The 14,335-nt window shown below is 35.9% G+C and overlaps 1 protein-coding gene and 1 pseudogene across 1 annotated transcript; one reads left to right on the top strand and one right to left on the bottom strand.

The window, feature by feature from the left end:
* Window positions 1–268: 268 nt before the first annotated feature.
* LOC122145767 lies at window positions 269–9,639 on the top strand (annotated as a pseudogene).
* Window positions 9,640–10,324: 685 nt separating this feature from the next.
* Window positions 10,325–13,406, bottom strand: LOC122145570 (aerolysin-like protein). The gene is made up of 2 exons (XM_042759444.1): window positions 13,357–13,406; window positions 10,325–11,975 (listed from the first exon to the last, which is right to left on the bottom strand). The coding sequence occupies exon 2, from the start codon at window positions 11,956–11,958 to the stop codon at window positions 11,011–11,013; it is 948 nt and encodes a 315-aa protein (XP_042615378.1). The 5' UTR covers window positions 11,959–11,975; window positions 13,357–13,406; the 3' UTR covers window positions 10,325–11,010.
* Window positions 13,407–14,335: the final 929 nt, after the last annotated feature.

Raw genomic sequence — 14,335 nt, 5'->3', positions numbered from 1 at the left:
CTTCTCAGAAATATACTTAATATTATATTTAAGTATACCTGACTTATACTTACAAAAAGTCTAAATATATTTGAGCTATACTCCTAGAATCCGTGTTTTCATTGTTATACGGTAGAGGGCGCTAGTACACATCTTCTGCACAGAATTAAAAAAAAAAAAAAAAACACAAGTGAAATAATAATAAAAAAACAATAACAGATACTAACACGTAATCTAACACAATCATCTGACATGAAACAGCATCAAAACTGTTACGTTATGGAATATAATGTCGACCGATGAAGAGGTAATAATTATAGTCAAGATTTGGGGTGTTGATCGACTCCTTTATCATTCTGAATCCAATTCATAGTCTTTTTTCAGCTTTTTGTTCAAAATGTTATTTCTTTATTTTTTATGAAACTTACCCACATTAAAGTTAAATATAATATTTAGAATCTTTACTTCTGTGTGCACCATAAACTCTATGTGAAAGAGAAATTAAGACTCTTTATTAGACAGGTTCGTTATCAGTAGCCTATTTGGTCCATTTTCAGCAAGAGCGAAGTGCAGTTTAAATGCTAAAAGTTGCTGTGATAACTTTTTGAGGTCTTAAAATTACCAGACTAAATTTTTTATGTCAAACTTAAACACACGCCACTGTTCTGAAAACAAACATGCATATAGCAAATTGATCGGTTCTGGTTCCATCCGTTCGGATCATCGTGACCCCGGACCACCTGCTCAGGTAAGCGGGGAGAAATTTGCAATGCATCCCCGCGCAAAGACGAGCTGACACCGCGGGCTGCATTTGCTGCTTCGCACATAAGCGATCTGAAAACGCAGCGCTATTTTTTGTTGATGTTAATTTGCTCCGTGTTAGGGCCGCGGTTCACGGTTCGGTCAGCCTTCCTTGATACTATACTCCCGTTTGTTGCTGTAAAGGTTCCCCTGTCTCATCTTGTTAGAGTCCAGACGCCCGTGAACTGTGAATGCACCGCGCAAGCTCAGCCGCTCATATTCCCATATACCCCCCACATACACACACAGAAGAATATAAAAAAGATACACACACAATAACACCACACAATACTACACTAAAATAAAAAAACAAATAAAAAAAAAAAAAAAAAAAAAAATATTAATTTAAAAAAAAAATAATACAATTTAAAAAAAATTTGAGCAATATTTCTTTCAATAAAACATTACCAAATCAAGTCAAATATTGTTACAACAAAAACCACTTAAATTACATCCAAAACCGCTTTTAAAAAGATAAATATTTCAATTTATTATTCTTTGTGCACATTTCGAACACTATTTATATGTATAAAAAACTTGCACATCATTACCTTGTTTTCTTCCAGCTTCCCGCGTGTCCCATGATTCTGCAAGAAGCAACTGGGGCGCAATGCCTCTCTGGCAGTCTATAAAACAAGCTCTTCTTTTTCTACATTCTGAGATCCCATGAATAATTAATACGCAGACAAAGGTATTAGAAGATATTTTAATGCAATCCATATTTAGATCTAAATAGCAAAAACTATGCTTACGTAAATTATGCTTACGAAAGACATATTTTATTGATTCTTTTTATTTTGTATTTTAACCAAATGGTTTAAACAAAAACACTAAGTTCCAACACAGGTAAGTCTTAATTTTAACGTGGCATAATTACCCATGTTTAATTGATATACTCACACTTTTAAGTAAATGTGTGAATTTGAGTTCAAAAGTAACATTTGAAATAAAGAAACTGTATTTGTTGTTGTATGACACAACCAGTGCCATTTTTATGTTTTCAAGAAAGGTTTCCGCACTTTATCTTGTGTTTTTTTTTATTTTTATTTATTTTTTCTTGCCCTGCGATGAACTTTACAATATAATTAGTTCACAGTAAATGTTGTGTTTATTTCCAGCAATAATGTTTGTCGAAGCTATTTGAGCTTAACTTTTTTTCTGCGTTTGCTACTCTTGCGTTTGGTTGTCTATTTAATAATTTTATCTAATTAAAGAAACGGCAATCAATTCAGGCGTAAACTCGCAACTAGTCTTTTTTTTTTTCGTAACATAAAAAATATTAAAAACAATACCATCGCGCATTATTCTGCAAAAAGTTCGAGCGTCAATTCTTTTGGTGTAATTGACATTAAAATTAAATTAGCCTATTCCATTGTTTCAGAAAGAGAACATTAATCATATTTTTAACCAGTGTGAGTGAAAGACTGCGTGAGGTTTAGCAAACGGAGGACAGGTGCGAAAGTTAAGAGCGCGTTAAACGGGAGCAGAAGTCACCAGTCTGCGCAAACTGCGTCTAGTAGAGGGTTTCCGTGGCAACAGCAGCAGATACTGAGGTTTGTGTGATGCCATGTGAACTATTCACCCTGCAAAGAAAGTAATGGATAGGACATGGTTGTGTACGGTCCTCTTTGCGGGTTTTGTTTTTATTGCTTCGAGTCGTGGGCGTTCCTTCATGAGATCAGTCTAGTCCTGACGCGCTGACCGTAATATCAGTTAGGCAAACAGACGCTTTGCCTAAATCTATGGCAGAGGATCATGCAATTGCCATTTTTGTGTTCAACATGCATTTATTTGCCTGGATGTACAAGACCATACACACGTGCACACTTAAAATCTTGTCACCTATACATTTCAAAGACTGCATGCATGGAATGTAACATTGAAAACTGTTTCCAGCTCCGAAATTCTTGGTCCATGCATGCCTTTCCTGTCTTGATTGTAATTAGTCCATTGAGAGTGTTGTGGAATCTTAAAATCAACCGCGCATCTGGCACTGCCAGGAGACATTTTGCGCCCTGGTCGGACTCCCCTGCCCAGGCTGGCACACATGAAAGCGCTGCCACTGATACATCAAAACAAAAGCAATCTGAGCAGACGTCCTGGAGATGCAAGTCACAGGCCTCCACAGAGCCAATGAGTTTCCAGCGTAACTCGGGCACATTTTGCTGTATACGTGACGTCTCATGGAATATTTATGCTCTGCCTTTGTTGGTGCATCGTTTTTCTTAGTTTCCTAGCTGTCTTAAACAAGCAAAAGAGTTATTTCCTGATCTGAATGATCAAATGCCACACTCAAACAATTAGGAAAAATACAAAAACGTAACCCTCACGTTTTATTTGAGAGACCAAAATCAAAAGTTTCAGAGACAACACCCTTAAAAATAAAGGTTCTTTATTGGCACTGATGGTTCCATAAAGAACCTTTAACATCTACATACATCTACCTTCAAAGGGATACTCCACCCCAAAATGAAAATTTTGTCACTTACCCCCATGTCGTTCCAAACCCGTAAAAGCTTCGTTCGTCTTCGGAACACAATTTAAGATATTTTGGATGAAAAACGGGAGGCCTGTGACTGTCTCATAGACTGCCAAATAAATAACAGTGTCAAGGTTCATAAAAGGTATGAAAGTCGTTGTCAGAATACTCCATCTGCCATCAGACATGCAATCTGGGTTATATGAAGTGACGGGAACACTTTTTGTAAGTGAAGAAAACAAAAATAACAACTTTATTCAACAATTCCTTTGTCAACAGTCTCCTCAGTGTCTCTCCATATCACCGTATGCTGTGTATGCTCTTCTGTATTATCTGCGCCACAATGATGCGCTGTTTCTACATGTATTTCGCTTTGATTTGAAAGAAAACAGCGCCTCCTTGTGGTAGTTTTGTTTTCTTCCTTGGTCCATGTTTACATTACAGTATAGAATTGTTTCAAAGTTGTACCCTTATGTATGGAAAGAGTTTGTCTATTCAGCTACATCTAATTCTTTTGATAGCTTTTCATTTTTTAGAAAAGGAATATATTTCAATGTGGTATTGCCATAGAAATGTAGCAGATTAGTTTATTTATTTTTTATTGTTTATTTAGCTTTAGATTGTGTTAGGTATTGAGAAATAGGCCCTAAAAACTGTAATAGCTAAACTGATCCAGATACTGTATAGGCCCTTGCAGGCGAGACCTCATTACATACATGATCAATCTTTAATCTGCTTCGAAACCGAATTGTTATATGCACTCTCAACACGAACATCAAAATTTTATGCAGGTAATTGAGATAAAACCAAAATGGACAGCGTTTCATCTACATTACCCCCTGCTCATCAAAAATACATTTCCATGCAGCAGAATCAAGAACGTGTGTTAGCCAGTGCTAGACTGGGATTTTCAGGAAGAGACCAGTCACACCTGCCTCCAAACACACCAAGCTGAATTTGAGGCAATAATCGTCTCTCTTATATACGTCTGCAAGATGTCTGTTTCATCTGGAAAACATCTGCTGTGTACAAACATCTCATAGACGTCAGTTTTACATACACTCTAAATCATAAACATCTTAAAGACATCCTCTAAACGTCTGATAGGAAACGTTCTATGTATTGCAGATGGGCAAACACTCTAAAAAATGTCTTACAGATGTAAATGCAGACGTTAAATAGACATCTCTGTGATGTAAGTGTGTCATCAGGTAAAATAGTGTAGTTTAATTATTGCATAAATGTACACAACAAATAGTTAAAGGGGGTCATATGATGCGAGTTCAAATTTTCCTTTCTCTTTGGAGTGTTACAAGCTCTTGGTGAATAAAGAAGATCTGTGAAGTTGCAAAGACTAAAGTCTCAAATCCAAAGAGATATTCTTTATAAAAGTTAAGACTCGTCCACGCCCCCCGAAACGTCTCGTTCTAACACGCCTCCACATCTCTACATCAGTATGTAGGAAGATTTGCATAACACCGCCCAGATGTTCACGCAAAGAAAGAAGGCGTACCTTTTATTCTCGTTGTAGTATTGTTGTTGCCGCCGCCGCCATGTCGTATAGACACTGTGTGTTTCACTGTGAAAGAGAAACTACTTTGTTTGGCCTTCCAAAAGAGGACGATATCTGCTTCGTCATGCCTGGGGCATGTCTTTCGTCTTTCACCGTGGACGAAGTGGCGTCCAGTCCGGGGTCATCACATGTGGCTGCTGCAAGACCAATGTATGCTCCTTTGTAGAATCTGCCTCAAGCCACCCACCTCTGCTCACTCAAGGCCGTGGTGTGTGTCAAATAATGTGGAAAATAATGTTTTTTTTTTTAACCTTAAACCACATAAACACATTTCATTACACCAAAATACACAAAACAATGTTCTTTTAAGCAGCATCATATGGCCCCTTTAAATTTTAATTTTAGGATGCAGAATGTTTTTCAGCAGCAGCAGTTTGCAATATAAAACCTAATTTAAGCACACAGCTCTTTTTAAGAAAAAACAAGCTTGTATCTGTATCACTGGACAAAATCCAGTCAGAATGGTCAAGAGTAGCTAATGAGATCCAGGACACATATTAAACAAACTGGAGAATATCTGTATTTGTGTGCACTCTAAACCCATAATTACATGTGTCATGATTATTTGCATATTAATATGCTGAATTCTTCCACTAAAGGGTGCAGATGCAGTTGAACTTTTGACTTGTGCGCTAACGCGCTTAGTTACGACTTGAGAGGAATAAACGAAAGCCATGCATTATTAATACTGCAAATAAACCAAATTTGAGTGCAAGTTCTCAGAGAAAAATGTTAGACACATATGTTATTGTCAAGTGATGACAGAACGTCGCACATGACCTGAACTTCTTTTGCCCCTCGCTTCTTTTCTGCACAGTTTACAGGCCCTGAGGCATGTGTTGACTTTCCACTGAAACATATTGCCATATCTCTTAGAGGTTATGTTATCCTGGTTGTTTTGGGCTCCTCACCTGAGACCAGTGAATTTTTACATTTTGCATAACTGCATACGCACACATCCTGCTGTTTTAAAACTACGTTTCTAACCTTAACTTTTGACGTGTTGCTGAAGATGCCTCACCGAATGACAGCAAGTGACAATCAAAGAAAGAGAAAGTGAACGACACAAAAAGAAATGAAGAGAACAGTGCCCCCTAGTGCTCACTGGACTACAGTTCAACAAACGAATGCAATAAAAAAGTTAGAGCACCCATTTATTAAATTTCTGTATTAATTCTTCAATTTCACACATGTTGTTTTATATTCCTATGTAATTTTTTAAAAAGAATCTTCATGGAACTGAATAAACAGACATGCAATCATGAAAATATATGATATATATGAAACACATGAAATATGTAAAGATTTTACAGCAAAAAGAAACACTGATATTTTGATTATTTCATTGTATCATGATTTGCATTTTTGCCTTTAAAGTGGATGTGAGGCAGTCAGTCAAGTTTACATTATTTAGTAAACTGATTTACACATTAATTATAAAATATATCAAACATGATTAATGTAACCATTTTACAGAAAGTTTTGTTAGAGCTTTTGGAGAAAGGGTGCTGCCATCTTGCAATACCAGAGCGTGTGACGTCATGGGGTTGGTTTGCTCCGTTGGCCAGTGAAGTAATATAAGCATTTCTTTACTTTTTGAATGCACAAATGTTATTTTAACACACAAATGTGTTTGGTTTTCACCATAAATGCATGAATATTGAACATCAAACAAAGTTTTGACTGTGGTATCACAAACATTGTTTTCATAACGCTTAATACAATATCGTTCATCTTATTGTTATGTCAGGCCTTTCAGACAGAGCAGTAAGATCAATAACAATAAGATCAATAACAGTAAAGACTTTCATTCAAGTATGAGACAGCACGAAAGAGTGGTACTGTCAGTCAGTGCTTCATGTCTTGAATTTGGGCCTAACTGTAGAGTTGTCCTCAGTCATGGGCTCGTGGCCTAATGGTTAGAGAGTCAAACTTGTAACCCAAAGGTCACAGACTCAAGTCTGTGTACCGGCAGTGATTGTAGTAGGGGGGAGTGAATGACCAGAGCTGTCTTCCACCCTCAATATCATGACTGAGGTGAGACCCTTGAGTAAGGCACTGAAACCCAACCCCAAAAATGGCTGTCTACTGCTCCGGGTGCAAATTCTGAGTACTTGGCTACACGTCACTTTCACTTTCAAACCGAGATCCTAAAGTGATCTCCACTCCGTTCACTGCACAAGTCATTTCCATTCTGGCTCTTCCCAATTCAGAGGATGAACAGGGTCCCAATTCACTCTGTCCGGTTTGGGTTGTATAAGTTTGAGTGTATGTTGAGCGCACTGGCCCATTTCGGCACTCAGAGGAGCTCTTTGTGTTCTTCGGAGGCCACTCTAAAAGGCTGCCAGTTAAAAGGCAGAGACTTTCTCGCTGGATAGTGGATGCTATAACCCTGGCTTATACATCAGTCAGCTTACTGTGTCCCATGGGAGTGAGGCCTCCTCTTGGACTTGGTCTAGCGGGATTTCTTTGGTGACATCTGTGCAGAAGCCGGCTGGTCGTCGCCATCCACCTTCACCAGGTTTTACAACTTGGACGTCCCTGCCCTCCAGGCATGGATTTTGTCTGCTTAATTTACCCAATCCCCTCTGTAAGAGGAGAAGGTTCAGTTATGTAGTCCCCAGCCAAGTGGGTTGAGTCTCATAATAAGCTCATGCTTGTAGGAGTCCTCAGTATGGGAGCTCCTGGGCTGGGTTGACAGGGCGGCTTCTGTAAATGTCAACTCAAATGGTCATTTGGGACGTGTCGCTGTGATTAAATATGATTAAACATGATTAACTGATTAACTACTGATCCATAATACAGTAAATATTTACCACTGATGTAAAACATAGATCAGTTGCTGTAATACATCGAGAACCTTATCAAAGCCACATGCAAGGCCATTAGAAAGCTTCATTTTCCCATGAAATTTATTCAGAATTACTGTGAAAACTGAAAATTGTAACCCAATATTTTAACTCACATATTTCAACACTGTATTTTCTCAACACTGAGAGCTGATTAATCTGGGTGTGCCTCAAACACCCCTGTAAAATATTCATTTTCATCATGTTTTATATATCTCATTTTAGTCTAGAAAAATTGGGTTTTTGTTTTCCAGATCATAATGAGCCATTCTTTAAAATGTTGACATGTTTAGATCGATAGTATAAAAGACTTTCAGTGTTAAATTACTATTGTTTCTTTAGCTTATTATAAGACATCTTAGATCTTATAAGATATATGAGAGTTTTACTTTAAAATTTAATACTATAAGAACTATATTTCATACTAAGAACTTGGCTTTTTATGTTATAAGAAGCCAACTATGTTTTTCTATTATTTCATATGTCAGGCTTTACAGGGTTAAGCTTTAAAACAATTCTTCAGTAATAGATTGTTGATGGGAAGTGAACACAAGACAAGTCGGTCAGCACTTTTATTGTTTTACTCACTAATGTTATGCAACACAACAAAATCTGTGTTGAAATCTGTATTGCAAGATATTCACTGAGACATTGAAAGTTCATCAAAAGGAGCAGGAATCACACTAATGTAAAGCCCTCACTTACAACTACTTATTTAAAATAGCTCTAAATAGAGCTAAAACATCTATTAGTTAAAAAAAGTGTCACCTTATGTTTCATAAGTAACCAAGGTTTAATTAAAAACACAGAATTTAAGTAATTAATCAATCACAAGGGTGTGCAGGCATTTCCCCAGCCAAAAAAAAAGCTCAAATTTTGTTATATTGATACATTTGGCACTTTAATCCAAAAAAACATATAATGCATTTAAGGTATACATCTTATCAATTTGCATATACAGCAAGATTATTATTTTTTTTTGCAGATGACTCTGACTCATGGTGTGTTTTACAGGTACCGCTTGCCCCATTTGGATCTCTAAGAAGTTGTCCAGTCAACCTTATCTCACATTTCTGGCTTTCACAAGACGAGTTGATCTTGAGAAGACATTCATCAGGTTACAGTCATCTGTATCTGAGTATTTTTTCCAGTGATGGGCACTTAAGATAACTCATGTAGCAAACGGCTTGATATTTTGCAGGAGGTTACTACAGAAATACAGTAATATAAATGAGTAAATGGGGAGGAAAAGCAAATACAAATTACTTTAAAATAGTTGATAACATGGAACAAAAATGTTCTAAAGGATTCTAAAAACAAAACAAAACAAAAAAAAAAAAAAAAAAACACGAGACCATAATTACTGTTAAATAAAGGTCTGGGAAAGAGAAAGGCAGGAGAAGGCTGTAAAGGTTTGGCTTTCAGATGGCAGAATTGAAACCTTTGGCAATCCAGCTGGACCGTATCAAGAGTACGCATTCAAACTTGGTTTGAGTGTTTCACCTCACTGTCCCTCTGGGGGAACGGAGCAGGAACACGTCTTGGAGCCATCAAATTCTAGAACAAACAGGGTGGAGAATATTTTGCAAAGATGACGAGCTGGGGTTTAAAAACTGAATATCCTATCGATATCGGCTCTGGATTTTGTCATTTTCGTTGTCGATGATTAACAGCTTTACAGTAACATTTAATGTGGAAGTGAAGGCATGGATTCCAGAGATTCAAGAAGTTTCTATAGAATTCACAGATGAGAGAACCGAAACTCTGTCTAACACTGTAGATGTGCCACCTAAAAAGAAGGTGGATTTTGACATCACCATCGGCAGAGGTTTGACCTGCCTTACACTGGCATAGTGAAGATCACTTGCAAGAACGGCAGTGTGTTACAGTATGAAACCAAGGGTCAATACAGAGGCATCACTGTTATCAAAGTAAATACTAAAGAATCTGATCTGTAATGTTAAGACCGATTGTTTTTGGCCGGCTTTATCCGGTTTTACCATGAGTGCCAGGAGAGCCAGCTGACAACATAGATTGTCCTCCATGTGTTTTTCTTCTATAGTCACGTTTGATCTCGCGAGTCTCCATGAGATCTCATGTCACTGTGAAATCATTCCTACAAAACATGTCTGTGTCTTCATGTCTGTGTTCTCCCATGGGTTTAAAGGTTTGAAAATTGTCTAGTGTGTCCCAGGCCTAAAGCTAAATGCAGTCTGTACCGGAAATGGAATTGATTAGTTCACCTCGCGACTCGCGAGTCTTCTCAGGTTCAAGTCGTTCAATGTTTTGTCACATGCCCGCTTCCCGGCTCGTATCTTACAAACACATACATTTCTTACTGTATGTTGTTATCTTATGTATGTATTTTTGCTTTATCAAAGTGATTACCTCATCCTACGTATAAAGTTTAGAGTATTAACCAACTCTTTATTACCACATCTAATGTTATGGAAAGGAACCATCATGACTGAAATCCACAAATTGTAAGAAATAAAAAGGCTACAATTTGAGACCAGAAATGCATCACAGAACTGTAAGAGTTAAAAATTGACTTATTTGTAAGGAAGGTTGGGAATTATTCATTTCTGTATGCAATACTGCTGTCACGTCATGTGAAAAAAGAATGAACAACTCAGGCCTGAAGACTTTTCATTTTTTATTTTATTTTTATTTTTTTTATCAAGAGATGCCATATAGTCCAGAAATGCAACCGGACATAACCTTGGGGTCAAAGGTTTACAGTCAGCTTCATGAAATTGCTTAGCCTGAATTTGAAGTACATTTGTTGGGTTTTGAAAAACTGGATTTAATCAAATTTGTATGATGGCATGAAATTCTACATTGGTGTGCTAAATTAGGATTGATTAGTAATGTTTTCCTCACAGGACATGTACAGGAAACAGAAAATGTGTACCATGATTTATTTAATAAAATGTAATCGTTTTATTAAAGCTCAGATTAAACACATTTGAAATTATTATATGAAGTATAACCTGTATGAATATTTCTGTATTAAAATAAAAAAATATTATTTCAAGAGTAAAAATGCTGAATATATATTTCCCCTGAACACCCAAACACCCAAGAAAATTATAATTAAATGTAGAATAACTGATACATAATTGATGTACTAGAGATTAAAGTGATTGCACTTGAAGGATTCTGATAGTAAAATATTATTTTGAGAATAACAATGTTGAATATATATTTCCCCCCTATAACACCCCTGTAATTTCCCCTAAAATTATAAGTAGAATAACTGATACATAACTGCTCAAATTAAAAGTAAAATCAAATAATTTGTGTTGCATGTATAAACTTTCTTCACATTACAAATCAGATTCTTTAGTATCCACTTTGATATCAGTGTAAGTGATGCCTTTGTATTGACCCTTGGTTTCATACTGTAACACACCACCGTTCTTGCAAGTGATGATCACTGTGCCAGTGTAAGGCAGGTCAAACACGGCTCTGCCGATGGTGATGTCAACATCCACCTTCTTTTTAGGAGGCACATCTATAGCAGTAGACAGAGTTTCCTTTCTCTCATCTGAGTGCTCATGACTGTAAGTGCTTGATGCTCCAATGGAGACTTTGTATCCTGCTGTAACTTCACCGAGCACTGGAACCCCTGCCTTCACTTCCATACTAAATGTTGCTGTAAGACTTAGAGTCACAGACCATGAAGATTTTGTAGTTATTGTCTTTGAGGTTTCGATTGTTTGTTTTTGAGTGGTGGAGATGCTGTTTTTGTAAGTCAAGGATTTGATCTCTTCCACGGTCACCTTTGGTATCAGTTGGTTTATTGTGGGATAGTTGACATTGGTGAGAACAGTTGATTGAACCGCATTGAGAAACATGAATCCCATGGAGTCAATATCTGCACCAGCTCTTCCTACAACTCCCAAACAATAACCAGAGCCGACATCCATGGGATATTCTTTTTTTAAACCCCAGCTTGTCATCGATGCAAAAAATTCTCCTTCCTTACTGGTCTTGAATTTGATAGCTCCAAGACGTGTTCCTGCTCCGTTCCCCCAGAGGGACAATGAGGTGAAACACTCACCAGGCTTGAACGTGTACTCTTTATAGGGTCCATCTGGTTCTCCAAAGGTTTGATTTCTACCATCTGAAAGCCAAACCTTGACAGCCTTCACCTGCCATCCTCCCACCCAGACTCCGATCTTCTCTAAACTGGCACCGCTGTACTCACCCGTAAATGAAAAATAAGAACCTCCTCCACCACCAATTAGCCCTAGAGTAGTTGGGTAAGACATCTTTGAGGTAAATAGATCTGAAAGGTACATCACAGATTTGTATTGATGTTTGGAATTCAAAAATTTTGCATATTAGTAGTACATGTTGGTTGCATATTAATTTTTGAAACAGTCAATAAGCCTTTTTTATTGCATTTTTTATTGTTTCAAAACCATTTACAATTTCTATTTATTCTCATTTTGTCTCAAAACTATCAAACTATATATTCTATATATATATATATATACAGTACAGGTCAAAAGTTTGGAAACATTACTATTTTTAATGTTTTTGAAAGAAGTCTCTTCTGCTCATCAAGCCTGCATTTATTTGATCAAAAAATACAGAAAAAAAAAAAAAAACAGTAATATTGTGAAATATTATTACAACTTAAAAATAATAGTTTTCTATTTGAATATACTTAAAAAAAATAATTTATTCCTGTGATGCAAAGCTGAATTTTCAGCATCATTACTCCAGCCTTCAGTGTCACATGTAACATCCAGTCTATCACATGATCATTTAGAAATCATTCTAATATTCTGATTTATTGTGAGTGTTGGAAGCAGTTCTGCTGTCTAATATATTTGATGAATAAAAGGTTAAAAAGAACTGCATTTATTCAAAATAAAAAAAAAAATTCTAATAATATATTTTCTAATAATATATTTTCTTTACTATCACTTTTTATCAATTTAACACATCCTTGCTGAATAATAGTATTGATTTTATTTAAAAAATTACTGACCCCAAATTACTGACCAGTAGTGTATATTGATATTACAAAATATTTATATTTTAAAAAACATAGCTTCTTTTTTTTTTTTTTTTTTTACTTTTTATTCATCAAAGTATCATGTGATAATGATCCTAAAAATTCAGCTTTGCATCACAGAAATAAATGATAATTTAAAGTATAATAAATTTAAAAACAATTATTTTAAACTGTAATAATATATCACAATTTTACTTTTTTGTTTTCTGTATTTTTGATCAAATAAATGCAGGCTTGATGAGCAGAAGAAACTTCTTTCAAAAACATTAAAAATAGTAATGTTTCCAAACTTTTGACCTGTACTGTATATATATATATATATATATATATATAGCTATAGATATAGATATATATATATATATAAAACTATATAGAAGTGTTTCCCTGTTTCTGGAGGCTTATCGGCAGTACACATTTTTGGATTTCTTTCTTATCTGACCCTTCCATTTCAGGTCTTGGAGTCTCTATTAAATAACCTACAAACTAAAACACCTATGTTAAACAAACCATGTATTGCATGCCTCTAAGAACAGGGATGGGAAACAGTACAGTACGTAATCCTGTAATAATCTTATGCAAAGTATTATAAGTTGTAAACAACATGAATTACATCTTAAGTGCTCTTCACTGGAAGTATACTCACATACTGTAGATGACTGTATTCTGATGAACTTCTCAAGATCAGCTTGCCTGATAAAACCCAGAAAAGTGATATGTATTTGATCAGGATGCTGCTTAAATAGAGCTCCAAAGGGGGCAGGCGGTACCTGGAAAAACATCAAGACACCCTGGGTCAATGTAATCTGTGTTTGAATATAAAAATAAGGTTTTCAACACACCTTAAAGCACCATACTTAGGGTATGTGGATTTTTAAAACTATTTTAATGGTTGATTGAACTATAATTATATTAAGTAGTTTCACTGGCAGCAAATTGTTGATTAATCATTAACCTTATTTTGTGCTCAATGAGGGCAGAAAATCATACAGGTTTGAAATGATATGAGGGTGAGTAAATAATGACAAAATATTAATGGGGGGGGGGGTTAGGGTTGGTTATTTATGGGATTAATTGATTTCTCAGGTCATCTTGATGGTTAGGAAAGACTGCCTTCCACTCTCCAATATCTGTTGACATAACATAGTTCAAAGAAAACCCTTCCCCAATTCTACATTTGTATATTTTGCATTCATATTTTGCATTCAGACATAACCTTATATTTATATTGCAAAACAGGTTTCTGCATGTCTTTTATTTTGCATGTACAATCACAGTGATAATTTTCATGTCACAGTTACACATCCTAACGGCCAACAACTGTTACATTCCCAGGTTAGAATATTGTACGCACATACTGCTTTCATGAAAATGCATTTTGTTTTAAAACAGCTATTTTTTTGTATTGTTGTGCTTTTCCAGCAAGGTCAGCTCAACCAATGTTTTCTAGTGCAGTATGTGTCTACATTACTTTTTTGTTAGCTTTACATTATGCTAGCTAACTCATTAAAAACATGAATACATTACTCATATAATATTATGTCAGTATATGTACTTTGTAGCTCGTCTGTGAACTTGATGTACTCATTCCATACTGTGTAATTCAATGGTTAATGCATAGAATT

Source organism: Cyprinus carpio, chromosome A7 (genome assembly GCF_018340385.1).
Source record: "Cyprinus carpio isolate SPL01 chromosome A7, ASM1834038v1, whole genome shotgun sequence".
Classification (NCBI taxonomy): domain Eukaryota; kingdom Metazoa; phylum Chordata; class Actinopteri; order Cypriniformes; family Cyprinidae; genus Cyprinus; species Cyprinus carpio.
Note: the sequence above shows the minus strand (reverse complement) of the source record. Positions and strands in the feature narration are given on the sequence as shown.

Coding starts and splice junctions, on each gene's coding strand:
- LOC122145570 (XM_042759444.1), bottom strand. CDS start 11,958: ATGTCTTACCCAACTACTCTAGGGCTAATTGGTGGTGGAGGAGGTTCT.